General features: G+C 37.7%; 6 protein-coding genes across 14 annotated transcripts; 4 read left to right on the forward strand and 2 right to left on the reverse strand.

Moving 5' to 3' along the window:
• The first annotated feature begins 6,311 nt into the window (after positions 1 to 6,311).
• LOC135799392 (testis-specific serine/threonine-protein kinase 3-like) lies at positions 6,312 to 8,257 on the forward strand. The gene is given in 7 exon segments (XM_065312490.1): positions 6,312 to 6,649; positions 6,726 to 6,895; positions 6,957 to 7,106; positions 7,182 to 7,384; positions 7,387 to 7,454; positions 7,518 to 7,694; positions 8,013 to 8,257. Coding segments are annotated over 7 exon segments (1,122 nt in total). The 5' UTR covers positions 6,312 to 6,493; the 3' UTR covers positions 8,211 to 8,257.
• Positions 8,258 to 8,604: 347 nt separating this feature from the next.
• Positions 8,605 to 11,390, reverse strand: LOC135799389 (uncharacterized). Its single transcript, XM_065312486.1, has 3 exons — positions 10,537 to 11,390; positions 9,636 to 10,480; positions 8,605 to 9,581 (listed from the first exon to the last, which is right to left on the reverse strand). The coding sequence occupies exons 1-3, from the start codon at positions 11,388 to 11,390 to the stop codon at positions 9,385 to 9,387; spliced, it is 1,896 nt and encodes a 631-aa protein (XP_065168558.1). The 3' UTR covers positions 8,605 to 9,384.
• Positions 11,391 to 11,607: 217 nt separating this feature from the next.
• On the forward strand, positions 11,608 to 17,507 carry LOC135799385 (uncharacterized). Of its 2 annotated transcripts, none has more exons than XM_065312473.1 (13): positions 11,608 to 12,418; positions 12,652 to 12,796; positions 12,856 to 13,623; positions 13,684 to 13,814; positions 13,873 to 13,899; positions 13,992 to 14,156; positions 14,221 to 14,593; positions 14,763 to 15,326; positions 15,384 to 15,558; positions 15,614 to 16,003; positions 16,068 to 16,312; positions 16,367 to 16,889; positions 16,958 to 17,507. In XM_065312473.1, exons 1-13 carry the CDS (start codon positions 12,006 to 12,008, stop codon positions 17,251 to 17,253), a joined length of 4,215 nt encoding a protein of 1,404 aa, XP_065168545.1. In that variant the 5' UTR covers positions 11,608 to 12,005; the 3' UTR covers positions 17,254 to 17,507. The 2 variants fall into 2 exon arrangements, with proteins under 2 accessions (XP_065168545.1, XP_065168546.1); XM_065312474.1 differs by having other exon boundaries at positions 14,221 to 14,560.
• Positions 17,379 to 18,494, forward strand: LOC135799393 (uncharacterized). Its single transcript, XM_065312491.1, has 4 exons — positions 17,379 to 17,516; positions 17,577 to 17,701; positions 17,867 to 18,036; positions 18,092 to 18,494. Exons 1-4 carry the CDS (start codon positions 17,379 to 17,381, stop codon positions 18,442 to 18,444), a joined length of 786 nt encoding a protein of 261 aa, XP_065168563.1. The 3' UTR covers positions 18,445 to 18,494.
• A 102-nt stretch (positions 18,495 to 18,596) lies between these two features.
• On the forward strand, positions 18,597 to 27,037 carry LOC135799386 (epidermal growth factor receptor substrate 15-like 1). 8 transcript variants are annotated; one of them, XM_065312477.1, is made up of 13 exons: positions 18,597 to 18,657; positions 19,192 to 19,236; positions 19,304 to 19,537; positions 19,592 to 19,765; positions 19,822 to 19,932; positions 20,000 to 20,424; positions 20,490 to 20,658; positions 22,624 to 22,866; positions 23,261 to 23,323; positions 23,455 to 24,108; positions 24,170 to 24,421; positions 24,479 to 24,586; positions 24,816 to 27,037. In XM_065312477.1, exons 1-13 carry the CDS (start codon positions 18,631 to 18,633, stop codon positions 25,248 to 25,250), a joined length of 2,940 nt encoding a protein of 979 aa, XP_065168549.1. In that variant the 5' UTR covers positions 18,597 to 18,630; the 3' UTR covers positions 25,251 to 27,037. The 8 variants fall into 8 exon arrangements, with proteins under 8 accessions (XP_065168549.1, XP_065168552.1, XP_065168555.1 ...); XM_065312481.1 differs by lacking the exon at positions 18,597 to 18,657 and adding an exon at positions 18,841 to 19,081 and having other exon boundaries at positions 24,787 to 24,878; XM_065312476.1 differs by lacking the exon at positions 18,597 to 18,657 and adding an exon at positions 18,844 to 19,081.
• LOC135799390 (uncharacterized) lies at positions 20,655 to 22,630 on the reverse strand. Its single transcript, XM_065312487.1, has 6 exons — positions 22,067 to 22,630; positions 21,716 to 22,005; positions 21,382 to 21,582; positions 21,138 to 21,319; positions 20,925 to 21,080; positions 20,655 to 20,863 (listed from the first exon to the last, which is right to left on the reverse strand). Exons 1-6 carry the CDS (start codon positions 22,566 to 22,568, stop codon positions 20,686 to 20,688), a joined length of 1,509 nt encoding a protein of 502 aa, XP_065168559.1. The 5' UTR covers positions 22,569 to 22,630; the 3' UTR covers positions 20,655 to 20,685.
• Positions 27,038 to 27,254: the final 217 nt, after the last annotated feature.

Consider the following 27,254-nt stretch of genomic DNA (forward strand, 5'->3'; position numbering starts at 1 on the left):
TTCATACGATATCCACGCGCTGGCTTGAAATAAAAATCCAGGTCTATTCAAGTCCTCTGCACGTAGTAACCACTTTGAACGCTAAGCACATAAAAAGTTCTTCATTAAGTGATTCCAATGGAAGTATGTAGTATCCTAATAATGAAAAGCAACAAAAATTATAGAAAGTTTCAAGCTTTTTTTGCCTCTCGACGTACAAACTTTGAACAATTTTCAAAGCACGCAAAAAACCACGCCAGACCAGAACGTATTTCATTCTTGCGCATTATACATTGATGACTTTCACTTAGCGCAATCAAAAAGAATGGTAAAGTTTAAAGTCATTAAACTAGACTTACCAACTAATTTAGTGTATAAAAGCATAAAAAATAAGTGCTTCATCAAAACAACTCACTTTGAAATTTAGTAACAATATTGTATCTATATGTCAATACTTTAGCAACATTTAAATCTGAAACGGCTAATTTCTGTATTACAAAAGTTTACTTTAAGCACTCGCATCGTAAGTGCGCGGAGCGATGAATTAAATTATGTTTATATGAAAGAGTAATTAGTATTGCGCACACATGCATCCAGCGCCAGATCCATTTGTATAACGATACAAGCGAGGACGGCAAACGAGAATGTGGTGACTAGATGTGTCTGTAATGGAGTATTTCTAGCTGAGTGGAAAGTACGAGCAAAAGTGAAACATATGCTTGTCTCAGAATATACTGCCAGTTACAAACCACACAATTACTAAATCTTAACAATATACCTTTTAAAATAAGATTAAAAATTAATTTTTAAAGTTTTGAAGTTAAATTAGGTTAGAATAGGTTAAGTTAACCTAATTTTTTACATAAATTTATTTTTTATTTATTATTTAATTACTGTAACATGTAATATTATTCTTTCCAGTGACCCCATGCCCTAAAATATGTTTGCGCTGCTGATGGTAATGTAGCCCGAGGCACCTCCACCTCGAAGGACACACATCCTGGAGTGCGAAATGAAGCATGCCGCTGCGTCGCAAGGACATTAACTCTTCGCAGCGGAGTAGTGGAGTGGTTGGCTTTGCTGGTTGTTGGCGGCCGTGGCAAATTGTAACTCGCGTAACTCAAACACGAGCATGTCGGGCACAAAGTGCAGAAAGCTGGGAAAGCGCGCAGTGTGTGCTCTCGGATACATGTACGCTGAACCTGCTGAGGGTGCGGCCATGAGGAGGTTATTTAAGACTTATTTGTTGCTTGATGGTTTCGGTTATACTATTAAGTTACTCCGGCGGACTCCCGGATAGTGGTTGCTGGTTAGTACGGTGGTGTTGTCGGTTTTGCAACCAAAGTCCGCATGGCTATGTTCTCTAATACGCCGCTCTGCATTATCCACTTATCCCAAACCATTTGCACCGCATTTGATTTCCACCGAGTGTGAACGCAATACACCTTCATATATTCATATGTTAATAATAGGCAACCCAATAATCAATTCAACATAACCTTACTCGGTATGAGATAACCTAAGGTTGGAAAATTAAACTTGATTACTTATGCTGTGGATTTTACGCTTGCATATAATTTGATTCGCGTCTGCTCTCTGTTGATATTGAGATCTTTGCTCATCTAATTGCAGTAATTTCTATTTCTATTTGAGACTGCGTCGAGTCTGTGAGCTTTGCGTTATTTATCCCGTCTACTTAACGTCGCACACTGCCGCCCCTGCTGGATAATTAGAATTTAAATCGCGAGCAAACTAAATAATGCAAAATATGTTTATGTACATTTAAAAGTTGAGACCCGGCGCGCAATAAATTATGGTAAGCGGGATTAGAGCACTTTAAACCGCAACTTAAAATGGCTTTACCGTCACGTACAGTACGTTACAATCAAAATAAATTAGCGCAATCTTAGCCATTCCTGCAATTCAAACATGTGGGGAAAGATAACCGAATGTGCGGTTGAGAAAATACTTCCGGTTAATTATTTCTTTGTCTGTCGCGGTTTGTTTAATATTATATTATTTGTATAGTCACTGATTCATTGCTAATGAAATTATTTTAGAGTAGAATGTCTAAGATATTTTTGTTTTTTGAAAAATCAAAAAGTGAAACATTCTTTTATAGAATTCACTTAAAACTTTTTAAAAAACGTAAGAAACGACACGTGTGGATTTCTCTCCAACTGTTTATTAGTTTAAAACTAAATTTAAAGTTTGATTATACAATTAATTAAATCTGGTTACCTTCCATCATTAGTAGATCTGATCTCTATGTTTCTATAAATAATTATTTTAACTTTAATTACACGCGCGCCAACACGAAATTACCGAAATTTCAGCATCGATGAATAAATCATGAAAAATCGCCTAAATTTAGATCGTAAACATTCGCTTGGAAGATAATCTCTATGAAAAATCGTTGAAAAAAATTATCAAATTATCTCTTTTAGTTTACGAGATATTCGCGATTAAATAAAATGGGCAAAAATTGAAAAATGTCACTTTTTAGCACTTTTAGTGGCGTTTCTTGACCCTTTACTGTTGGATATATTATTATTTTATATTTTTATCTGATAGAGAATTTTCCAATCTTTCATAATCAGCAATTGGTTGGTTTCTATCGCTTTTAGTTTAAGAGATATTACTTTTCAAAAATCGTCGAAAAAAAGTATCAAGCACCCCCCCTTGGCAATTTTTTTCTTAAGACTTAAAATTTTGTCTCTCATATTTCCCTTTTAACTGTCCTATCTGATAGAAAATAGTCCGTACATTAAGATGCTGCAATCAGATCTTAAATATCTCTTTTCGTTTACGAGATATTCGCGATTGAATAAAATGGACAAAAATTGCAAAATGTCACTTTTTAGCACTTTTAGTCGCGTTTTTCGACCTTTTACTGTGGGAAATATAATTATTTTATATTTTTATCTGATAGAGAATTTTCCAATCTTTCATAATCAGCAATTGGTTGGTTGCTATCGCTTTTAGTTTAAGAGATATTAATTATCGAAAATCGTCGAAAAAAAGTATCAAGCACCCCCCCTTGGCAATTTTTTCTTAAGACTTAAAATTTTGTCTCTCAGATTTCCCTTTTAACTATCCTATCTGATAGAGATTGGTCCGTAGATTAAGACGCTGCGATCAGATCTTATTTATCTCTTTTAGTTTACGAGATATTCGCGATTGAATAAAATGGGCAAAAATTGCAAAATGTCACTTTTTAGCACTTTTAGTCGCGTTTTTCGACCTTTTACTGTAGGAAATATAATTATTTTATATTTTTATCTGATTGAGAATTTTCCAATCTTTCATAATCAACAATTCGTTGGTAGCTATCTCTTTTAGTTTAAGAGATATGAATTTTTGAAAATCGTCGAAAAAAAGTATCAAGCACCCCCCCTTGGCAATTTTTTCTTAAGACTTAAAATTTCATCTCTCAGATTTCCTTTTAACTATCCTATCTGATAGAGATTGGTCCGTAGATTAAGACGCTGCGATCAGATCTTATTTATCTCTTTAGTTTACGAGATATTCGCGATTGAATAAAATAGGCAAAAATTGCAAAATGTCACTTTTTAGCACTTTTAGTCGCGTTTTTCGACCTTTTACTGTAGGAAATATTTATTTTATATTTTATCTGATAGAGAATTTTCCAATCTTTCATAATCAACTATTCGTGGGTAGTTCTCTTTTAGTTTAAGAGATATGAATTTTGGAAAATCGTCGAAAAAAAGTATCAAGCACCCCCCCCTTGGCAATTTTTTCTTAAGACTTAAAATTTCATCTCTCAGATTTCCCTTTTAACTATCCTATCTGATAGAAAATAGTCCGTAGATTAAGACGCTGCGATCAGATCTTATTTATCTCTTTTAGTTTACGAGATATTCGCGATTGAATAAAATGGGCAAAAATTGAAAAATGTCACTTTTTAGCACTTTTAGTCGCGTTTTTCGACCTTTTACTGTAGGAAATATAATTATTTTATATTTTTATCTGATAGAGAATTTTCCAATCTTTCATAATCAACAATTCGTTGGTAGCTATCGGTTTTAGTTTAAGAGATATGAATTTTCAAAAATCGTCGAAAAAAAGTATCAAGCACCCCCCCTTGGCAATTTTTTCTTAAGACTTAAAATTTCATCTCTCAGATTTCCCTTTTAACTATCCTATCTGATAGAGAATAGTCCGTAGATTAAGACGCTGCGATCAGATCTTATTTATCTCTTTTAGTTTACGAGATATTCGCGATTGAATAAAATGGGCAAAAATTGCAAAATGTCACTTTTTAGCACTTTTAGTCGCGTTTTTCGACCTTTTACTGTAGGAAATATAATTATTTTATATTTTTATCTGATAGAGAATTTTCCAATCTTTCATAATCAACAATTCGTTGGTAGCTATCTCTTTTAGTTTAAGAGATATGAATTTTTGAAAATCGTCGAAAAAAAGTATCAAGCACCCCCCCTTGGCAATTTTTTCTTAAGACTTAAAATTTCATCTCTCAGATTTCCCTTTTAACTATCCTATCTGATAGAAAATAGTCCGTAGATTAAGACGCTGCGATCAGATCTTATTTATCTCTTTTAGTTTACGAGATATTCGCGATTGAATAAAATGGGCAAAAATTGCAAAATGTCACTTTTTAGCACTTTTAGTCGCGTTTTTCGACCTTTTACTGTAGGAAATATAATTATTTTATATTTTTATCTGATAGAGAATTTTCCAATCTTTCATAATCAACAATTCGTTGGTAGCTATCGCTTTTAGTTTAAGAGATATTAATTTTGAAAATCGTCGAAAAAAAGTATCAAGCACCCCCCCTTGGCAATTTTTTCTTAAGAATTAAAATTTCATCTCTCAGATTTCCGTTTTAACTATCCTATCTGATAGAGAATAGTCCGTAGATTAAGACGCTGCGATCAGATCTTATTTATCTCTTTTAGTTTACGAGATATTCGCGATTGAATAAAATGGGCAAAATTGAAAAATGTCACTTTTTAGCACTTTTAGTCGCGTTTTTCGACCTTTTACTGTAGGAAATATAATTATTTTATATTTTTATCTGATAGAGAATTTTCCAATCTTTCATAATCAACAATTTGCAGATTTCTATCTCTCTTCGTTTAGAAGATATTCCCATCACATTTATTGCACATTTATTTTTATGAATTAAAATTTTTTGTGTACGTGTACATACACAACACATTACTGCATTAAACTGCTCGATATGGAAGACAGTCTCGATTCTTCACGTGGTGAATTCTAAGGTGGATGACTTCAAAGCACTGGCCGATGACAGCGAATCACAAACAATAATCCATCACATTACCAGATTTCCATGCGGTACATGAAAGCAATACTTGCATCTCCCGACAAAAAGATGATTGATACGAAATCCATTAAATTATGTGCTAATACATTCAAAGCACACGCCATCCGAACGGATTTGATGTGTGTTTAATTTCTGCGCAAACAAATAAATATTTGTGTTTGTTCAGTAAACGAAAAGCAGCCAAATATGATTACGTTTGTTTTCGCCATTGTCGGGTGAAAAACTGGGTGGTGGTCGTGGAAAAATAAAACAATCCGCCTGCACGGCGGATTGTAAAAACCGTAAAAGTTGTAATTGCGAAGCTGCGAAACTAAAATGTAAACGGTCACAACTTTTCGCATATGTCGACGCTGGGTACTAGAATGCGTGAAAAGTTTAAACGGGAAAAAAATTGCCGGCAGCCGCCGCCGGCACGAGAGATAGTAGTAAAAATAATAAAAGTGTAATAAAAATCATAAAAAAGGGATGTGGCGACCCTCGGCTGCTTGTCGCATTACGCTGTAACTGTTATATTATATGGTGAATGCTCCCCTCGTATGCCGGCTTGTTATTAAAAGCAATAATGTTTAGTGGTTCTTTGGTGCGTATGTATATTGGTGTTTGCACGAGGACAGTCCGCACTCCTGGACGAGGACGAGGTTGTGCGGAAAATGGGCGAATTTTATGTAAACTAAGCGAAATGCCGGAATTCTAATAAAACGGACCGTGCAAAATTTCATTCGGATCGACGGACGTCGCGGAGTGGACAAGTGCTACCGGGTAATGCGTCGTTTTCGCATATTATTGCGATGTGGGGGCTGGAATTTTCATCTTTAACCGTTTTTCAAGGCAGAAGCGCAATCATAAAAAATGAAATAATGAAAAATCAGAACCAATCAAACATGATTTGATTTTTGATCAGTTAAACAGAAAATTTTATTTTTAACTAAATTTTCTTACATTTTGTGATTTAAAACTAAAATATTTTGTTTTTAGTGTTTTTAACGTCACATTAAATGTCTATCAAAATTTTTTGTCAAAATTACCAAGTTCTCTTTTACAACTTTGAAAAACGTTCATTTCTGTTTACCACAAGTATAAAAGCATCATTCAAGCACCGTTTTACACAATAATATAATATCCTTACGAATATAATCTCGCTGCAAGCCGGGGAACATGAATTAATTTGCAGCCGTTTGTAATGCAATGCCTTCTCCAGTCAACAGCGTACATCATCAGACAGCACACCAGTCTCACCCCTCTCAGGCCATAGATAACTCCAAGGATCGAAAGACTGTCCTTGAGAGCCATGGCTACTTTCTCGGCAAAACCATCGGCTCAGGCTCCTATGCCACGGTCAGGGTATGAACGGCTAACTACGCTCCGTCATCTTCCATTGAGTTCGGTAAAGATTTGCTTCTTTTTTATGCATTTTAAGATGGCGCACAGCGAATTACACGGAGGAAATGTAGCCATTAAGATCGTCAGCAAATACACGGCACCCGAGGATTATTTGAAGAAGTTTCTACCGAGGGAAATCGAGGTGGTCAAAGGATTGAAACATCCTAATTTAATTAGATTCCTTCAGGCTATTGAAACTACTCATAGGTATAATGTACATATATTAACTTAATGTTAAATGTTAAATTTATTTGTGATTATTATGAAGAGTTTACATTGTGATGGAATATGCTGATAATGGCAGTTTACTGGACATTATTCGGAAGGAATCTTACATTCCCGAGGGTAGGGCACGACGCTGGTTCCGACAGTTGGTGGAAGCCATCGAGTATTGCCATGACCGAGGAGTGGTTCATAGGTAACACAAAGAAGTGTTAATATTTGTGTTTGCGTGAGTATAATTTGATGGGTTTGGTTGCCGGCTTGTTTGTAGAGATATCAAGTGCGAGAACCTCCTCATGGACGGTAATATGAACATCAAAGTATCGGATTTTGGCTTCGCGCGCTCCTACGTCAAGCAGCAGAATGGCCATCAAGTGCTCAGCGAGACCTTTTGCGGCAGTTATGCGTACGCGTCGCCGGAGATCTTGAGAGGCATTCCCTATCAACCGCAATATTCGGATATATGGTCAATGGGGTTGTTCTTTACGCGATGATCTTTGGTCGACTGCCTTTCGACGACACAAATTACACTTTACTGCTGAAGGTACGCGAATTGAAAAGAACCAAAGTCTAGTATGAATTAAATTATATTTTTGCACGTCTGCAGCAAGTGTCGAACAAGGTGACCTTTCCCAAAGACCCAAAAGCGTCGACGGCGTGTAAGACCCTCATCAATAAGATTCTCGCGCCGCTAAAAACGCGCGCCCGCATCTCAACTATCAAGAGCGACCCGTGGTACAACTATTCGGGCGAGAAGCCAGGCAGCAGCCGCGAACAGAGTTCGGTAAGCCACTCATATTTGAAATGTTTGCATGTCTATCTCAGCTTTCAGCGCCTAATTTCCAAATCGCAACGAAATATACCTACAAGATACACGCCATATCACAACGTAGTGATATGTTTGACGGTTTCAGATTGCGGGCGAATACAAAATTTTCAAGTCAAACAAAACCAACACCGAGGAACTGCCCCACCAGATCGCGGCGATCCCCGCACGCTCTACCGACTACTACAAACCACAAGCATATCACTACTAGTGCCAAACAAACAACACTATCACAATGGCAGTGCACAAAGGTGTAAATCATTTTGTTGCTCTTAGGAGTCGGAACAATCGCAGGGCAAACTCGCGACGATCTCCAGCAAGGAGGAAGCAGTTGCCCAACTTGTGACCAAAGAACAGCTTCGTGCGAAGGCTAAAAAACGTGATAAGAATGTGTACAGCACGGATGAGGAGACACCGATTGGGCAGCAGTTGCCGGATTCATCTGATGAAACCACCACGAGGAATCGAAAATAACACAAATCGCGATAATAAACAATAAAACTTGATTTTATGCTGGAAAAGTGAGGATAAACATTGGATATTGTGTATTTTTGCTTAGGAATAAGCAAAATGTGCATTGCAACACCATCATTCATCACAATTCATCAAAATTCATGTAAGTACCACTATAATTCTTTACCCGATCGTAATAGAATTTACTTATTGGAATTAAATTTAAATTTCCGTGAAACATATTGTGTTATTACCGCGTATTGCCTTCGCTGAGTAATTGGTAAACGAGATAACTAATTACCCGAGAACTTTTAAAAAAGATACTCAAATAACATTTTGAAGGCCCACAAAAAAAGATTGTTTTGTTTCGTTAAGAAAACGAGAATAAACAAAATAGCAGAAGTAAAACATCCAATTACCAGTTTAAATAATTCTGTAATTCTCGAGATAAATATTCGTTTGCGTATTTACATTAAAAACCGATACATTGTTCGTACATAAGTTGTCATATTATGGTAATACAATGAAAAGAGTGTAATAATGCGTACATTAGCGCATTCCATTCGAAAAGTAAAGTGACATAACTTCCCATACATATTCCCAGCAAACAGTTTGGTTTGTAATGAATGAATATTAGTATGTAATAAATATAGAGCCCTCGTTGGCGGCGTAGGCAACATAATGGGTCGCGCTTGAACCGCTACCCTCATAAAGGTTCATTTTCCGGGCAGCATATGAATAATTAATGTTTACTTGTTTCCCACATTCTGCTTACAATTACTTTGCAATAAGAGTATATATTGTCTAAATATGTTTCTGCCAGTGTGTGTGTGTGTATGTGATGTCATCATTGACGTTTCCGCTTCTTTGGTGCTCTTGTTTACCTGGATCTGAATACACAACGAAAAATGGCACATTCATATTACAATAATATGCTAACTTCACTTTTTCTTCCGCTAAATTTTGCCAAAAACAACGATGACCAGATGCTACAAAATAGTTATCACATTTTTCTTATTCAGTTTTTTAATCGTACGCACTTCCAGTTCAACGTAAAATCGAAACGCGTTTTAGATTCTATTTGTTACAAATAATTGTCAATTCTATTCTACTAGCTCGTAGAAGCGTAAAAATTAATTAAACGTCTGGGATATTTACAAATGTACAACTAAATTATGAATCGAAACACAAACCGCTAATTGGAAGCGGCGTCCTGCGTGCCGAGAAGTGGCAGTTCGGGCGCCTGCTTCAGTAGGGCGTACGCCGGTGAATTAACCGACGTGGCTAAAGTTATTCCTGATGAGTACGCAGCAGGAATGCGAATATGCGACGTGTTTGTGAATCCCTGCCGTAGTTCACGACTGTTCTCGTGGACAACATTCGCTACTTGACCTGAAAGAGCAACACAATTAATAACATTATCAAACATTTTGCCAATGCACTTACCAACAACATTTAATCGCTGCCATCGGACATCGTTGATTCGCATCAGATCCGGCAAATCCGTATTGAAATTCCATCGTGAAAGCACATCACTCCGCCGAACCATCAAAACAGATTCAGAACAAAGCTGCGGCCATAACAAACCCGCCTCCACATGCTCCATCGGATTCGTCAGATGAATTCCGATTGAATCAACGCCGTAAATCATCTGATGATGCCAAGCATCCGGAATTGTTCCTACGCATTTCTGCAAGTTTAACGTAGCAATGGGCACAGCACCATTTGTAATCCAAAAACCCAGCCATTTGTACAGATTCACCACGCGCTCAGGATACATATGAAAAAATCGCGCGTAAATTGTACCATTAGAGATCTCATGCAAACCATCGATGAGATCTTTATGCGTCGAGCCAGCTCGACTGCGCGACATCAAATATTTAGTCAGCGGGCTGTTATTTTCTCGCATGCGCGTCGTCACGAACTCACGAAGCTTCTCCAAGGAAGGCACCGGAAACCGCAGCGCGTTCAATACGTTTAAAACAGCTGTTGCGCCACATGATGACGGACCAATCTGCGTTACCTGCTTGAGATTGGCTTCCTCACGAGACCAAATCATAGCAGGTTCCTCCAATGATTCCGGGCGGACCATAACAATCTTAAAAGATGTAGATGGCACCTCACTGGGTGATATTAATTCGCCGCGCGAGCAATGCACGCGTTTCGTATAACGCAGATATTTCGATTTCGTGCGTTGTGCGAGCGTGCATGACCAAGGCATTACTTTGCCTTCATCAGGTGTCATCACAGGAGCCACTGGGAGTGGTACTGAAGCATTATTTTCAACCCATCTGTAAAACAAATTAAAATTAATACAAATTCTATTTTCGTAGGGGGAAAGTGCTACCTTTCAACATTTGCTGCAATTTCCTGCAGAGGACTTGCATCACCAACATTTACAGCATTAAAAGTTCCAGTTGGGTTAACATTATTTAATCCACTTGTACTTGCTTCTACATCTTGTAAATTATTTGCAGTTTCTTCTTCATTGTGTGGACTGGCTTCCTCTTCTTCCTCTTGCATTGGCATCTCATTTTCTGAGGCAGAATCTCCATCACCATTATTAGAAGGATCAAAATCCATCTCCAGATAGTCCATCTCTGGACTTGAAGCATCCTGCCTGTTCACCACCTCTTCAACAGCAGGTTGGTCTTGTTGATTTTCAGGAATCTCTGGTGGTATATCAAAGAATGAACTTGGAAGGTCTGCATTATTATCACCTTTATAAGTATAAATACAACCATCCTCTGAGACTGACAGCAGTTCAGTATCAGCATCACTATCATTGTCAACTGCATCACTATCACTTGCTGTATCTCTTTCATGCACATCAAATTTGCAATAAACATCTCTACTTGAACAAGAAGGCTCCAACAAATCATTCAAGTAATGATTTGTGCATAGGCCATTGCTGGTAACACCATTAACTTTGGGGACTTCATCAGCAGTAGTATTTAGTGTTGACATGTTCTCAATGTTGTTGTTTAGTTTGATGTTTTTCTTAGATGTTGATGATGCAGATGACACAGACTTCATTGGCTTTGTGGAGCCTGTAGGCAGAGACTTTGTTTTCTTCGGGATGGCACCGCGACTGGTGTCTCTCAGATTAGCATTTGGATCAGGAGCAGGTGTGCTTTCATTATCCGAGCAGTCATTTATGATATTTGATGGTAAATCTTCGGCCGAATTCATTGTGTTCATTCGATGGTAACATAACCAACAAAATGTGCGTAGCAAGTTTCGATTGAGAGAGACCTTCAGGGCAATTGACCATCAGTACCAAGTTGCGATGTAAGTTGTTCAACTTACATAAGTTCACGGTGTGCGAATTGATACAGTTGGGCATGTGTCCATTATTGGCAAGTTTTTATTTTCAACAATTTGTGACAGCATTTAAACGCCATGTTTATTTGTAAAAGCATCTGTCGCGTCTGTCGATTTAACCTTCGAATTTTTATTACGGCCCGCTAGCGCCATCTGCACAGAATTTTAGTGCGTAAAATGGAACATTTTTCAAATAAAAATAGCGCTAAATAAAGATTTTCTTATCAACATTTTATTATTTCAAGAAATTTATTATACTAAATAATTATTCTATAAAGCATAATTTAGAATTAACGTGTTATTGACTGAAATTTGATATGATATTAAAAGTTATACTTTGGCGCCGCCGTGAATTGATTTGGTACTAATAGAAGGCCAAACATACTGATCATAACCAACATACCATCTAAAGTAATCGGAACAATTTCAAAAACATTTCTTAATCGGCATTCTGCCGTTTGTCTGCTAATTAATCTTCACGCAGTTTACCGTATGAGAGTTTTGTGTAATGCCGGTGTAGATATGTCGGAAGGGTGTAGTTTAGAAGTGTTGTCGCACACCAGTGATTCGCCGTTACCATCCGATGAAATCTTGGATTTGCAAGTGGACGAAGCATCGGATGAAGAGAAATTGGTCATTGAAACTCCTAAGAAGGTAACTAGAAAGAGAAAGGTAATCGATATTTCAGACATCGATAAGCAGCTCCTTGAAGATATTGAGGAAGAGTTTGAGAATGCTCTTGATGAAAAAGCTGCTAAAAACAACTTGAAGAATGTACAAGTCAAAAACATTATCAGACAGGTTATTACCAATGAACAAGTTATTGCATTTGTTAAACATGCAGAGAACCCTACTGAAGAGTTTACCATGCAGTATGAACCAAAGATTACAAGGGCAAAAGCCAGGTAAGTGAAATCTATGTTTTATAAATTTATGGTTTCCAAGTAGATCATGGAGTAAAATTCATTAAAGTTGTTATTTGATTCTTTATTAGTACCTTTATTACTACCAGAGTATAATAACTAGGTTGTTTATAGCAGTTATGAATTGATTTTCAAGATATAACAAAGTAGAGTTTAATTTATGAATAATTTGAATAAATGTAGAAAGCACAAACAAGATTGTTTTGCTTTTGAAGGGAATTGTCAGTTGAAACACCGTTCTGGCCCAGAGACTCCGACGAAGAACCATCTGAAACTCATGTTTTAATTAATGAAGAATTGCCAGAGGAAGATTCCTCTGAAGATGAGTATGTGCCAGTTGAAGAAGTACCCACAGAAGATGTAAGTCTGTATTATTCCCTAAAAAAAACATGTATTCATTGCATTGTTAATTTCTTAAGAGTGAAGATGAGCACAACTTATCCTTTACAAGTGAATCCACACAACCATCCACACCAATTCACTCAGCAGATTGCAGCACACAAACCAACTGGACAGAAGATGGTGCATTCAAAATTCCTCTCGACAAAAACGATGCACATGCCAAAGAAATCGAAGAAGCGAACATCGCACGCCGAACTAGATCAAAACTATGTCTCAGCAATACACCACTGGAAGACATCGAATCCACCTTTATTCCACCTGATATCACCACAGATATGTACGAAATGGATTACGAATGCGATGAGGATTGGAAAAACTTCCTCAAAGGATTCACACGACCGTTGGCTGAAGTGTCAGCCACAATGCAGGAAGATGAAGACCATGATCCAGAGTATAATGTTTTAGCAGACGAGGAAGTTATCGATGTCGAAGAGTTGCGTACGGATAGGGCCGTCAATATTACCCGCAAAGAGTTAAACGATCTCATCGGTGAATTAATGGACTACGCTGACAATTTTAACAATTATTTTCCCGAACAGGATGAGCAGCCAGAGGAACCTGAGAAGTCTGACAATACAACCGTGGAGTATTCATATCCGCAGTTGAATACGACGTTGAGTAACGTTGTGATAATAGGTTATAGTATGTTTATAATGAACGAGGATCAAAAGGCGTTGTTTGAACAACAATTGCGACAGCACATTCAACTTTTAACGCAGGGTTTTATGATGACTTTTCAGCATCCTGAATTGGATTTGATTTCGAATAAATTCGAAACATGTTTAGTGAGTTAATTCAATGAGTAAATAAATAAAAAATGCGTTTAATTAATTTTAATTTTACAGGATGATTTACAGGAGTCTGCTTCGGGGCAGACATTTTATGATTGTTCAAATATCAGCGAAGCTTTAGCTGTTGTAAACGACTGGAAAGCGAAATTTTCGTGTGACACAACTGTGATAAGGGAATATAAACAGTAAGATTTAAATTGTGAAGTTTTAATGAATGTTATTTACTAAATTGTTGTATTTTAGGCAATTGGCAAAGACTATTTCTGAAGCGTAAGTTAAAGAAACTTTGTTTTTCTTTTTGAGGCATTTTGCATTGTTTTCCTCTAAGTTTTAATTATAACAAATATTTAATTGTGTATTAGGAAACAAGCCAAAGCAGCAGGATTATTCTACGTTCCAAAATTTCCAAAGTTATTAATGGAGACTATTTCAAAGAGCAACCTGTTTGTCTACCCGAGTTTGCTGCCGAGAATTCAATACGTTGAAGCAAACCCCAAAATTATTGGTTTTACTTCATCTGAAAATGAGTAAGAATATTTTAATGAATATTTTAATGTATGTATATAAATCTTATGTCGGCAATTGTTTTAGATTAATAGCATTAGGTTTAGATCAGTTTACGCCGTATCTCAAACAAGATGAGTACCATTTAAAGAAAAATGGTGAAGTGAAATTACATGACGTCTGCCACTGCATTCGAAAGTTTATGATGCCTAGTAAAGATACTGATAGATTATTTAAGCACGTTTGTGCTTTCCGCTTCTCGAAAGATCAAAATCCGATCAAATTGTACTTTGAGAAGAATATCGTCTGGCCTACCACACATTTTGTCGTTCCTGCGAAGGAGTATTTAAATATTCCGCCTTGTAAGCGTAACCCCAACGAACTACCGTATTTGTGGAGAGACTATATTCATCCGGTGTCGGCAACTGTAAGTGTTTGTAGTCGTGTAGAAAACAATTCGGTACGTTTATTACATCACGCCATTCATATTTTGAAAACAGCTGTCTCGCGCCATCTGGTGGCGATGACACTCATCACTAATCATAACTCCAACCTAAAAGCGAATGCCATTGAAACAATTGTAAAGTTTGTTACACAAATCTTTTTTTGAAAACTAATTATTATTTTAGGTACCAGTAACTAACTCACAGCCGATTACGAAGGTGACTAAACCACCTGTGTATAACAAAAAGTTTGCGCGTCGACGACCAACACAAATCACCTCCAAGGTACAAAAAAGCCCCAGACCAAAGCTGCAGGAAGTTTCAGTACAACCCAAAAATAATACACCATACGAATTTTTTGTGGGGGATGAGCTTTATGCATCCACACCAAAGTGCAAAAAGAGTTTATTTAAACTTGCTACACCAGGAGTTAAGAAAGTCATAAATATACCTGAAGCTGTATTAAAAATCAAGTTTAATTCATCAATATTTAACAAAAAATCTAAATCTACAATGTCTAGCATGCCAAGTTTAGATGTTACAACTGCTGCATCCAGTACATCAAATTTATCTGAATCTGAATGTAGCCCTAATACTTTAGATAATGATGAAGAGGAAAATAATTTAAGTAATTTGAATGAAGATTTAATTGAAGTTTCTTCATCTACAAGTAATGAAGAGGGTATTATGGTTGACAGCACAGTATCAGAGACTACACTTTGTGATAATATTTCAATGGCAGAAGAAAAGGTAATTTTGTTGAAGACTTGTATAACTTCAATCTTGATTAAATGATTTTAATTCTAGGATAATTTAGATGATATTAATGCATTGGTGGTGGCCAGTTCAACGATTAAATCGGTAGTAAAACGTCGACCTACTGGTTTGGAAAAGAAGCGCGCTAAATTAAAGCGGGATTTTGAGGACAACCTTCGGTTATTGACTGACGAAGATGGGGATGTTATCAAAGAAAAACGTGATCGTACGAAATAATTAATTAATATGTAATCAGCTTCTTTATTTTTGCGATTTTACAGGTTTTATTCAAGCTTTTTATGATAAAGTGCAAGACACACTCTCAATGGAAGATTTTCACAAATTTATGGCGGCGTTAAATGATTTTGACGAACATCAAACTTCACCAAAAGTTCTCTACAATCAAGTGTCAGAAATTATGGGTAACAAACATCCTGATATTATGGACGAGTTTTTGCTGTTTTTCGATAGCCTGCAGGCGAAAACTTTGGGTAAACTTGTGCCGTTTTTAATTATGAGTAACATGTCACTTTTTCTGCGCAAGTTAGAATTGTTTTTCCAAGATCAACCGTCACAAGTTCGTAAAATATATAGGGCTATTACTGATTTATCAACGCGCAACGACGTAACAATGGCGCAAGTTAAGAGTTCCGTTTTGCCGCTTTTGAAAGGTATATTAAAAGTTACTATTTGAATTAATCAAGCGCTTGAATTTTACTTTTAATTGGTAAATAGGTAATGGTTTGTTGACTGATTGGTTTTTACAAATATTTCCAATGGAAAAACCACCTGCAAGACTGATTAACGGCGCGTGGGAGACAATTTGCTTGAGTAAGGATACAGATGACACTTTTGAACATTTAGTGCTGCCTGAGGTGGAGGATCCATATGGAGGGCCAAACTGCATTTGTAATTGTCATAGTGTAGAGGATGATAGATTTAAAGCAAGGTCGCAACATTGTACACCCTGTGGAACTAAAGTAATACTTTTCAATAATATTCTAAAAAAAAATTAATTAAATCATAATTTATAGTTTATGCAAGGACGTGTGTTTCTTCAAACCGGTAAAGGTCTCCGTCCAGCTAAAATTACATTTGAAGATACAAGCGTGGACCACAGAGCGCGACTTTCAGGCTCTTTGAAAAAGCGATCCGACACCAGTCCGGTGAAATTAATATCGCCGGGTAAAGATAGTCAAGACGAAACACGCCAGAGCAGTGACGAGGAACCCCCTGAAAAGAAGCAACAACGACTTGTAAAGACTATAAAGAAACGAAAACCAAGGAAGAAAGTAAATGTAGATAGTAAAGATGTTGAAAAAGAATCGTTGGTTGCCGAAACCAAAATGATCATCGAAGATTCACCGAAAGAGACGACTGACCGCGATGAAGAAGAGATTGTTTGTCGACCTAGGACGACTTCTATAGACGTTGTGGACGTGACACCAATGCTTTTAGCGGATGAACCTCAAGAATGGGACTGTAACACATCAATGGATTCACTCGAAATTAGACTAAGTCCTGAACCATGTCAAGAGAGTGCTGAATCAGAAAGTGGTAAGTAAAAATTAACAAACAGAATGATTTTTATGAGTAAATAATTGCGACAAATTGTTAAAACTTAGAATGCTGTGAAGAATTTGAAACTTCTCAAGACAACAACTCCGATAGTGATGTATCTGTATCTGGCAATGATGGTGAACCTATAAATACAACAACAGCTTCATCATTAGAGCCAACAATCCAACCTTGGACGAGGGAAGAAGATAAAGTCATTCTGGAGACGTTTCAAAAAGAAGAAGTCATAGACATAGCATTCAAACGCATTCTAGTACAGTTAAAAAATCGTACTCTGGATCAGGTCAAGGAAAGATTTGATGTGTTGATTAATTTTCTTAAAAAGATGAGGGACTCTCGATAATCGCGATAATAAATGTCTAGATAAACAGTTCAAATAACAATTACACATAGTTTTATCAGAGACAGCTTTGATTATTCAAAATGTCAAGAACACAACAATTATCATTTAATTAACGTTACTTAAGTATGGAGGGCACCGACGCTTTGCTGATGCGCGTGCTGAAAATTCACTTCGAAGACCGTTTACATATTCTCTATGGGGCTTTGCAAGCAATTAAAGAATATTCCAATAAAGATATGTCCACACACAGTGAATACGATGAAGTCTCGTTGAGCGCAAGTGAATTATTTTGATTATTATTGATTTACGTTGCATTATTTTAGATCACGGCGACTTTGAAGGGAATGCTGAATGATTTACCTGAAGATATTCTGAAATACTTCCTTACCTTTGTTCCACCGCCGAAATGTAAGGAAAATTTGTCGTTGAACGTTTACGATGCAGAGGAGTAATATATTTTTATATTCACAGTGAAGAATTACAGGTTTTGTAAAGAACAACGGTTTACATTTGAAATAAATTACTTATTTCTGTTTGCTGATCTTTACAATGCCGGTTTTTCTGCATTGAAACTTCTTGCTTAGATAATTTTATTGATAATATTTTCATTCAGCATTAGAAGTGTTTTGATGAATTATGTTAATCGGGATGTATCATCCGCGCCATCAAAAATTGTTCTGTCTAAAGATGTTGAAACTTCCACCGTTGAGAAGAAAACGCGAAGTTTGAAGAGAAAACTACCTGTAAAACGGCGTTCGGGGCGTTCCAAGAAAACTCCACAAGGCAAGTGATATTAATATAAAATAAATTAAATTAAGCTGACGTTAGTTCCAATTAGAATGTAAGAAATTGTTGGATATTTGTGCCGAATACATTGTAAAGAATCACACCGAGATGTACAACGAATATCAGTCGCAGAAAGAAGAAGTATGGAGGCTTTTAGAAGAAAGTAACCGGTTTAGTGCGGAGGAATTGAATGCGCTTTATGTTATTGGACGCGATTTGAATAAGAAACTGAAGTGGTTGCGTCTACTGGAAGCTGAGGAAATTACAGACGAAATAATCTTGGATAGTTATTATGACGAAGATATTTTAACCAAAGAGAGTGAGCTTCTTCCTCTGCTCACTGAAGATCCGTTTGTGGTTAGCAAGGAACTAGAGGCTTCAATTATGAAATTTGTTTCAGCTTAATATATAAATATATAATAAGTACCGGGTATTTCAACCCGGTTTGAGTTAAATTCCCCCTTTTGGCGCGTTTATTTTTGTCAAGTTGGAAGCCTGCATAGGGCATATCGATTCGATGCGCGGATTGGTTGACGCTTGGCATAGTAAAAATCGACCAATAATTTCACTCGGCAATCAGTATTCAAAAAGATGGCTGCCCTGCCGTCGCCGACACAGGTACTCCTGCTGATTTTTCGCCATAATTTCTACTCCACGCGATATTTTGCCTAAATTTTAATTGCATCCAGTGCGAGTTATTTTGTACCATCATATTCTGTGAATTTAGCAGCTCGGTTGCTTTCCTGCACGGCGCAAAACGCAATTGCAAATCTGCAACTAGTTGACACTTTGGTGGGCGGCGTATATTTCGATATTTTCATTGACCAAAATCAAAGTTAATTACGTGTTTCTTCAATCGCCGTGAATAACTCAAGACGATTTACTAGTCACGCTTGATCGGGAGTTGTTTTTTGGTGACGCGTGGTCAACTGTAGGATTTGGCAATGTTCCGTGTTAGAAACGTCAATAAATATTTGTGTCAGTTATGGATTTGTATCAAAATTCCAACGTTTCGGGTTTTCTAGCCTACATGCGAGCTCTAGTAATGCAAATAGATATGAACAATTGCTTGTGAATTCCGCGCCGTCTTATCTTTTTCTATTGCACACTCATTAGCCAAGTGAAGTATGTAACAGTGTGTTTGTGTTCTAGGTGGCTGGAAATCATGGTGCCATATATGAAGCATATTACAATTTTGTAAGTTGTTTGTTTACTCAGTTAATTGCAACATCATGGTTTTACAAGTGGCTCATTTTAATTGTAGGTTGATCCAAATGGGGGAGGGACCATAGGTGCAATGGAGGCAGCCAGATTTCTGAAGAAGTCTGGCTTGAGTGATGTTGTTCTTTCAAAGATTTGGGATTTGTCAGATCCGGGTGGACGCGGCTGCCTGGACAAGACTGGCATGTACATTGCTTTGAAGTTAGTGTCACTTGCACAAGCTGGTGATTCTATAAAAATGGCTAATATTAATAAAGATATGCCACCACCCAAAATGGTAAGTAGATTTGTTCTTTTCTTAGGAAAACAATTCTTAAAAGTTATATTTTAGGGTGATATACCAATGCCCAAACCTAAGAAACCTCCTCTACCTTCACACGCACCTTTGATCACATCACTACCAACCAGTGCTGTTGATTGGACTGTAAAACCTGCAGAAAGGGAAAAGTATGAGAAACTGTTTCATTCCCTGCACCCAGTTGAGGGAATGATTCCCGGGAATAAAGTGAGTTTGCAGAAATTGGTTAATTAATTAAAATCTTAACCTTTTTTGTACTACAGGTTAAAGGTGTTTTAATGGATTCTAAATTACCTCTTGATACTCTTGGCAAGATTTGGGATCTTGCTGATCAGGACAAGGATGGAATGTTGGATAAACATGAATTTATTGCTGTGAGTAATCATTTTTGTTTTTGTAATGGTAAAATCTAATTTTATAATGTAATTATTTTGCTTATAGGCAATGCATTTGGTATATAAAGCGTTAGAAAAGTACTCGATTCCAAACACGCTACCGCCAGAGCTCATGCCTCCGGCGAAAAGAAAAGACTCTGCATCAATGAACACCTCGCTCATTGGTAATCTTGACGGTATGAAGCCGCGAATGCCGCCGCCGCCAATGTCTTCTATACCGCCGATGACGGCCATCCCACCGGCACCGATAACCGCGCCTCTTATCCCTACAACACACGGCGCGCCACCGCCTCGACCCGTACAAAGCGTACAGCCTACGTTCAACTGGGTTGTCAGCACTGAGGAAAAGGCCAAAGCGGATGCCTTATTTGTCAAGAGCGATGTTGATAAGGACGGCTTCGTATCGGGACAGGAAATAAAGGACGTGTTCCTGCAATCGGGCGTGCCGCAGAAAATCTTAGCGCACATATGGTGAGTGATAACACGAATAATGTGTTATCAATTTATAATTTATGTATTTTTATTTGTTTGTTTAGGGCTCTGTGCGATATTAATCAAAGTGGTAAGTTGAATAACGAACAATTTGCTTTGGCGATGTGGTTCGTCGCTAGATGCCTGACCGGGGTGAATCCCCCACCGATGCTCACACCCGAAATGGTCCCGCCAAGTTTTCGCACCAACAAACCACAGGAACAGTCGTCAACAGTAAGTCAAATATTTATTTTAATGCGATTATTTCAACGCAGCCGCCGAGTGTTTCCGGTTCGTTGCTGCTTTCAAAAATACATACGCGAACACCGACAATATCAACAGCATTCCGAACAGCATGATATGGTGATTGAATGTTAGTTTCATTTTGTTCTCGACAATCAATCGGACTGTTCCGGCTAATTCGTTGTTTTGCCAACAACTGAAACAGAAAATTTCACACCATTTGCGCAACTTTTCGTTTAAATTTACTCTAAGCCCACCTGTAGAGATTAGAATCGGAAACTTTAGACTTCTTGATATGAATGCGTTCCAACAAACTTATATAAATTCGACCGTGTGACTCTTCAGCTATCACTTCGGCGATAATCTCTTTGCCTTGGACTAACCATTTTATCGGCGAATCGGAGTTCAAATTACTATAATTGTAAAGTATTTCGTTACTCGTTAAAAGTCAGCGCCGACGAACTGTTTACCCTGGACAAACTATTAAAACGTTGGTATCTCGTTTCTCGTACTGCACGACTCTTTCAACTTCAGGAGTTGTCGGTGGGACGCCTTGCAGTGTGGAGTAAATTCCCGCCGAGTTGTTTGCGCGTTCAATTTCGTGGCCGTGTTTGTCTTTCACCACGAATATTTTATCTTTCGGGCACGGAATCTAACGTGAGAGCGGATCGTAAAGTTTGTGTTTTCAACCAGCCTCAAGTTTTCCGTGCTTACCTTACAATATCCAACCATAACTTCATTACTGCGGTTTCGTACTTGTTCCAAGTTTTTGATGCTTTGCGGGAGGATGTAGGAAGAGCATGGAATGCCGTATTGAAATACTTTGACAAGCTCGATGTGCATTGGAAGCACAGAGTTGTTTTCTTTTTTCATTATTTTTGGCGTATCAAATGTAAAGCTGTCGTTTGTGAATGCCTGAAAAGCATTAAGTGTAAATATCATCAGGATATAAGGCAGTCGCGCTCGGTTTGAACCCGATCGATAACACAACAATCGGTTCATTAGCCTCAATCTCAACAACGAGACGTTTAATCAATTATTCCATTACCTGCTTTATTTTCCCGAGTACAGTATCGCGTTTCTTCACGTTCTGATACAGAATATTACAGTAGCCTAATCGATGGCGTTTGCCCACCTCCTTACATCTGCTACACTCAGACCAATCGCCCCATTCCGTGTCCAACACTAAATTATATTCCGACAGAGCTTCCGGTTGTTTTGGATATGGGCCTGAAGTTGCCGACGGTGTGTGCACTTCAAGTAGCTTGCTTTCGCCGGACATCACGTTCAAATAATATGGTACTGTGGCACTGTCGCCCAGTATGCAAACGTATTGTCCTAGAAACACGCCAATGAATTAATCATTGCTCTTTCAAATATAAATAAGTTTGGCTGTTACCCGAATGCTCTTGCTTTAAGTTATAAATGTGTAATGTTTTGTCTTCGGGCGAGAGGAGTATGTGCTCATTGTAGAATACTATAGAAAGATACGACTGTCCGACTTCTCCGAAATACCATTCGATTGTATCGATTTTTTCTGCTTCCGGTGGACTTAAGCAAAAATTGCATTGGAACTTAATATGGCCGCCTTCGAAACCCTGTGTTGCTTCGGGAATCGGAGTGCCATGTTCGCCAATACTTTTTTCTTGTTCGCGTAGACAATTATAATAATCTTCCCATTTGGCTGCGTTTTCTTGTTTGTATTTGTCGTTTGTTCCGGGGTACAATGCCGGATCTTGTCCCATAAAGTGCCATTTCTTCTCTTTTTTAAAATGCTTCTTATACATGTCCTTTGCGCGATTTTTTAACTTGTTTACTTTTGATGAAAAGATGGCTTCCACCGAATCATCCTTGTCGAATAACGCAAGATAGAGAAGCATGAATATTATCGCCAGTTTCATGTTGTGTTTATTTTACAAAGTGTAAAAAATAACTGTCATGTTATTTGTTTGACAGGATAATAACAACACAACCTTTTCAAATCCTGAGCTGGAAATGGTCAGCAAGGACATTCAAGAATTGGCAAAAGAAAAATACGCTTTAGAGACCGAGATCAGTCAGAAGGAAATCGATATTCGAATCAAGAGCGGCGAGATAAAGAGCTTACAGAGTGAGTTGGATACCCTGGCAGCCACTCTCAAGCAATTGGAGAATCAAAAAGGCGAGGCAATGAAGCGGCTTGGCGATTTGAAAGCCCAGGTGAGTCAATTGTACAAATTGTTAAAACGTGCATTGTATACGCTATTATACATTATCGTCTGTCTGCTGCTCCTCATTCAGTTACGCTTATTGATACTAATTGATGCTAATTTGCCGAATCGATGCGTTGCACGTATCAATCGTTTTCGTCGAGTATTTCACTTTCTGATTGCACACATTTACACTGTTGCTGCGTGCGATAATGTTAAGAACTAAGTATAGAGCGTTCATTCAATACTTTAAGGTAACTTTTAACTACTTTGGCAGTTCATTCGCTTGATTAACGGAGTGCTTTATTGGTTGTTTACTTTTCTTCCGTACGATTTATTATTTTTCGTTTGTTGGCATGTTGTTTTCCGTTTCGTTTCGGGTATTATAATTTTATAATACTTAGAAGTCCTCTCTTGACGATGAGTTGGAGGAAGTGCAAAAACAATTAGATGAGCAAATATTGAAGGTAAAATTCATTTTTACATCATTATGTTTTGCAACAAGATGACAATATTAATGTTCGTGGTGATTGTGGTGACAGTTCGAGCAACTATTCTGTTTAGAACTTTTGAAAATAATTTTCTACTTTCATGTCAGGTTGATAAGTTGCGTACACAAGCCGCTGAGCAAGCAGAAGTAATTTCATCGCAAGAAAGCGAATTATCCAGCAAGAAGGAGCAACTGGAGCAACTCAAAGCAGAAGAAACGCGATTGGAACAGTTGAAAAACGACAATACGAAGACAATCGCCGGTCTTTCGAATAAACTTCAATCTACCCAGTTGACTATTAGTCAGGCGAAGGCGATGATTACGCAATTGCAGGAGCAGTCGCGTCAGATAAAGGACGCCATCACCGATTGCGATACCGCGATAGATACGAATGATGTCAGCGCAGTGCCCGACACTGCGCTGCGAATTCAACCCGAATTCCGAGACCCCGAATACAAGCGCATTGGAATGGTTAACGGCGACTCGCAGAACGGCTTCGGTGACAAGCCAGATCCGTTCAGCAATCAGAATGGTCATAACGCGCAAAACCCATCAACAGGCTTCCAGAACGATCCGTTTGCTAATGATCCTTTCAAAGGTGGCGACGCCTTTGCTAGCGACCCGTTCAACAACTCCGGCTTCGGCGCCTCCACCGGTGATGGTTTCGGTTCGGATCCATTCAACAACTTCGGAACGACAACCAACAAGGCAGATCCCTTCAACGCTTTTGGTGATAATAAAAACACCTCTGTTACTCCCGAGGTAATATTAGTTTTAGATAATAACTATAAGAGATATTTTTATATTGCTTATTTATTTGTAGCCCGATAAAGACGCTTTCGGTTGTGATCCATTCGCTGTTCTACACGCGCCTACCAGAGACGGCTCCGCGCCTGGCCGACCCACAAGTCCCAGTCCAGCGCTGCCGCCAAAGAAAGCAAAACCACCACGACCCGCACCGCCACGACCCCAACCACCAAAGTTCAACGCAAACACCCAACCTGATCCATTCAGTTCGAACGCAGATCCGTTCTCAAGCGGAGGGTTTGCAGACTTTGCAAACTTTGATTCTAAGGTAAGATACTTGTTGCAAATTGAAGCAGTGTTTATAATTTGATGTTTGTACGTCTAGTGTTTGCATCGTAGTTTTCTACCGGACATTAATTATGCACTTGTACGATTTCCTAATGTGTGCCGACCCCCAACATCCTTTTATGACCCCTCTCCCGATCTGATTGTGGTACGATTTTTATTCATTATTTTTTTCTTTTGTATTTTGTATTTACTTGTAAATTTCAGCACCGAAATGAGTTGTTTCACGGCATGGAACGTTTATTTTTGTTTATTTTATGTTCTAAGTAGGTTTCGTTTTTGTTGGCCAGCGATAATTGGCGAGGGATTTCCAGAGGAGCGTCTACTAACACACGTTATCATTTACAGCCTTAATAACATGTACGTCTACTCTTCAGTTTTCCGAGAAATCCAGCGCGCCGCCTACGAATCCACCGATCGCCGCCCCCAGGAAACCGGAGTCTGTAGGCAAAGCTCTTGAATTCACAGACGATCCATTCCGCAACTATAGGTATGAAGACCCATTTAACATCGCGTTCGATGACGAAGATGAAACGGACGACAAAGGAGGCGCAACTGAGGATAAGTTTGACCCGTTCAGCCTTGGCGGGCGGCAGTCGGTGCCTCTGCCCGCATCCGCACCAAGCGCAGCCAGTGGCCGCAAATCGGCACCGCCGATTAGCAAGAACAAGCTGCCTGATGAGAGCGAGCAGATCGCATGGGCCGCGCAGGATAGTCTCGTGCTGGAGGAGCAACGCAAACAGAGACAATTACAGGAGCAAGCCGATCTCGAGTTGGCGATAGCCCTTAGCAAAGTGGATAATAAACTGTAGCATATAAGTGTTATTGTATTAACCTGTGAGTGCATTTGTTGATGAACTATTTTCAATTTCTAGCTTGTTGGTAGCGTCAGGAGAATGACATATCATTATCTTTCGGTTGTCCATACTAGTTTTGACGTATGAGAGAAACCAAGCATTTCACTACTCGGTGTTTTTCATTTGTTTAGCGTACGCTTCTCAACAGACTCGGTAACAAACACATGTCACCTTTATTTCAAATATCAACCAACCGCACTGATTCTTATGATACTAACACACGAAGGTGGAAATTCATACATACTTATTGAAATTCATTCCAAGTCATGTTGATGATAGTCATGTACATAGAATGTTATATTTTTTTTTTATGTTTTAAAAACTTATTATTTAAGAACAAAGACACCTCTAAGGCCTAGTATTATTTGTCGAGAGAGATTAGAGAGATTATGTTAATGATATTTCCGAATTTTAATTTGCGTGATACGGCTTCCTGAGAATTAACATCGATTTGAAAACGTTTTCGTCAATGGTGCCTATAACATGCCTATATTTAATCAGTCTTTTTCGATGGTGAAATTATATTAAAATTGAGATTTAAATTAAACCAAGTTAACGTGAAATCGCAACACTAAACTTTGTAACGAACTTTTTCCAATATGATGCTTTATTATCATTTAAATTTTCTTATTCTGTGGTTTGCTTTTGCTGACTTTCATCGTTTAGTGCTGTCATTTCACCTTAAAATAACAAATTAGCAGATATCGCTCGCCCAAAAATACTAACATAATAAATATTAATAATATATGATAAATATAGATATTATAAAAATGAGATTATAGCTTTTTAGTCAATACTCGACCATTGATTGAGAATTAAAATGTTATCTACCGTTCGGCTGTTCACATTCAAGCATAAACCACCGACTCGAAATCTAAGTGTTCCGGCGAAATTGGCGATTCCTTATTTTTCTCAAGCATGTAATTAATATTTAGCGCAGGAACAGCTGACTGCATATTACGTACACACATTACTATGTTTTAAAAGACTATATATACATTATTACTAGTTAAAGTGCGTGAACCATGATACATATAATGATAATGTAACATTACGATATAATAATTATACATTCATATTGTGAGGCAAAAGAAACATTCGAGAATTATACCAAAAATATGAAAATTGTATGAAAATCCTGTACAGTGTTGTTACTTTTACTATTGTTATTTGGGTAGATTTGTTAAATTGGTGGCTTGCACTTGTATAAAAATGAAACAAACCATAGCACAATTCATAGAAAGTACGTGTATAATTCCTACCCTATAATGAGAATGGTAACGACAGTAAAAATGAACTCATACTCTATATGAATATACTCATCTTTAGAACGAACGGAACAGGTTAATTATTGTAATTTGTAATCAACTATTTAATTAGTACATACTGATTTTCATAAGTTCCGCAACGCTACGAACTTGTTCACTTGACTTGATTTGAATGTCGCCTCGAACTAACAAACGACGAATTATAAAAGTAAGAAATTAAGTTCATTTGAAACAATGCGTTTAATGTAAGCTGGCGAGAAACGATTCACAATTGGAGCGACCACTAAATGAAGAAAGTAGATGTTATTATACTAAGAGGACAATGAAATAATAATTGTTAAATGTTACTTAGCTTGTTTAGGATTTATTTATTACGAGTCATAAGTTCATTGTAAGTATGCACTATTGTCATCAAAGATAACACTATGTGTCATATTTAATAAATCAATATAATAAGGCTATTATCCTACAAAATCTGCGTGTTTTTAGATCTTTATGCGACACGTGTGTTCTCTAATTACAATCTGCGCCATTTTGTTTTTGGTAAAACCTCTCTAGGCTTTAGGAATCATAAATTATTATCAAACCCATTAAGCTTAATTGAAATAATAAATATTTTACAGCTTTTCCAATTTCAAACACTTTTATGACTTGGTTTATAGTGGATTTTGTTGAAAGTTATTTATTAGTG

The sequence above is a fragment of the Atheta coriaria genome, unplaced genomic scaffold, assembly GCF_025399875.1.
Source record: "Atheta coriaria isolate IRGN ID8LTWV9N9 unplaced genomic scaffold, Caltech_Dcor_3.1 hic_scaffold_9_pilon, whole genome shotgun sequence".
In the NCBI taxonomy this organism is placed as follows: Eukaryota; Metazoa; Arthropoda; class Insecta; order Coleoptera; family Staphylinidae; genus Dalotia; species Dalotia coriaria.

What these genes read in the sequence shown, in the direction of transcription:
- LOC135799386 (XM_065312476.1), top strand. Translation starts at nt 19,025, where the DNA reads ATGGATTTGTATCAAAATTCCAACGTTTCGGGTTTTCTAGCCTACATG. An exon ending in TAGCCTACATGCGAGCTCTA is followed by an intron (nt 19,082 to 19,191) that starts GTAATGCAAATA and finishes TTTGTGTTCTAG; the next exon opens with GTGGCTGGAAATCATGGTGC. An exon ending in TTGGCGATTTGAAAGCCCAG is followed by an intron (nt 22,867 to 23,260) that starts GTGAGTCAATTG and finishes TATAATACTTAG; the next exon opens with AAGTCCTCTCTTGACGATGA.
- LOC135799390 (XM_065312487.1), bottom strand. Translation starts at nt 22,568, where the DNA reads ATGAAACTGGCGATAATATTCATGCTTCTCTATCTTGCGTTATTCGAC. An exon ending in TACTCGGGAAAATAAAGCAG is followed by an intron (nt 21,583 to 21,715) that starts GTAATGGAATAA and finishes AATGCTTTTCAG; the next exon opens with GCATTCACAAACGACAGCTT. An exon ending in GTTTTAATAGTTTGTCCAGG is followed by an intron (nt 21,081 to 21,137) that starts GTAAACAGTTCG and finishes TTACAATTATAG; the next exon opens with TAATTTGAACTCCGATTCGC.
- LOC135799389 (XM_065312486.1), bottom strand. Translation starts at nt 11,390, where the DNA reads ATGAACACAATGAATTCGGCCGAAGATTTACCATCAAATATCATAAAT. An exon ending in ATTGCAGCAAATGTTGAAAG is followed by an intron (nt 10,481 to 10,536) that starts GTAGCACTTTCC and finishes TTTGTTTTACAG; the next exon opens with ATGGGTTGAAAATAATGCTT. An exon ending in GCAGCGATTAAATGTTGTTG is followed by an intron (nt 9,582 to 9,635) that starts GTAAGTGCATTG and finishes TTGCTCTTTCAG; the next exon opens with GTCAAGTAGCGAATGTTGTC.
- LOC135799385 (XM_065312473.1), top strand. Translation starts at nt 12,006, where the DNA reads ATGAGAGTTTTGTGTAATGCCGGTGTAGATATGTCGGAAGGGTGTAGT. An exon ending in GTCGTGTAGAAAACAATTCG is followed by an intron (nt 14,594 to 14,762) that starts GTACGTTTATTA and finishes TTATTATTTTAG; the next exon opens with GTACCAGTAACTAACTCACA. An exon ending in TATCAAAGAAAAACGTGATC is followed by an intron (nt 15,559 to 15,613) that starts GTACGAAATAAT and finishes GCGATTTTACAG; the next exon opens with GTTTTATTCAAGCTTTTTAT.
- LOC135799393 (XM_065312491.1), top strand. Translation starts at nt 17,379, where the DNA reads ATGGAGGGCACCGACGCTTTGCTGATGCGCGTGCTGAAAATTCACTTC. An exon ending in CACACAGTGAATACGATGAA is followed by an intron (nt 17,517 to 17,576) that starts GTCTCGTTGAGC and finishes GCATTATTTTAG; the next exon opens with ATCACGGCGACTTTGAAGGG. An exon ending in TTCCAAGAAAACTCCACAAG is followed by an intron (nt 18,037 to 18,091) that starts GCAAGTGATATT and finishes AGTTCCAATTAG; the next exon opens with AATGTAAGAAATTGTTGGAT.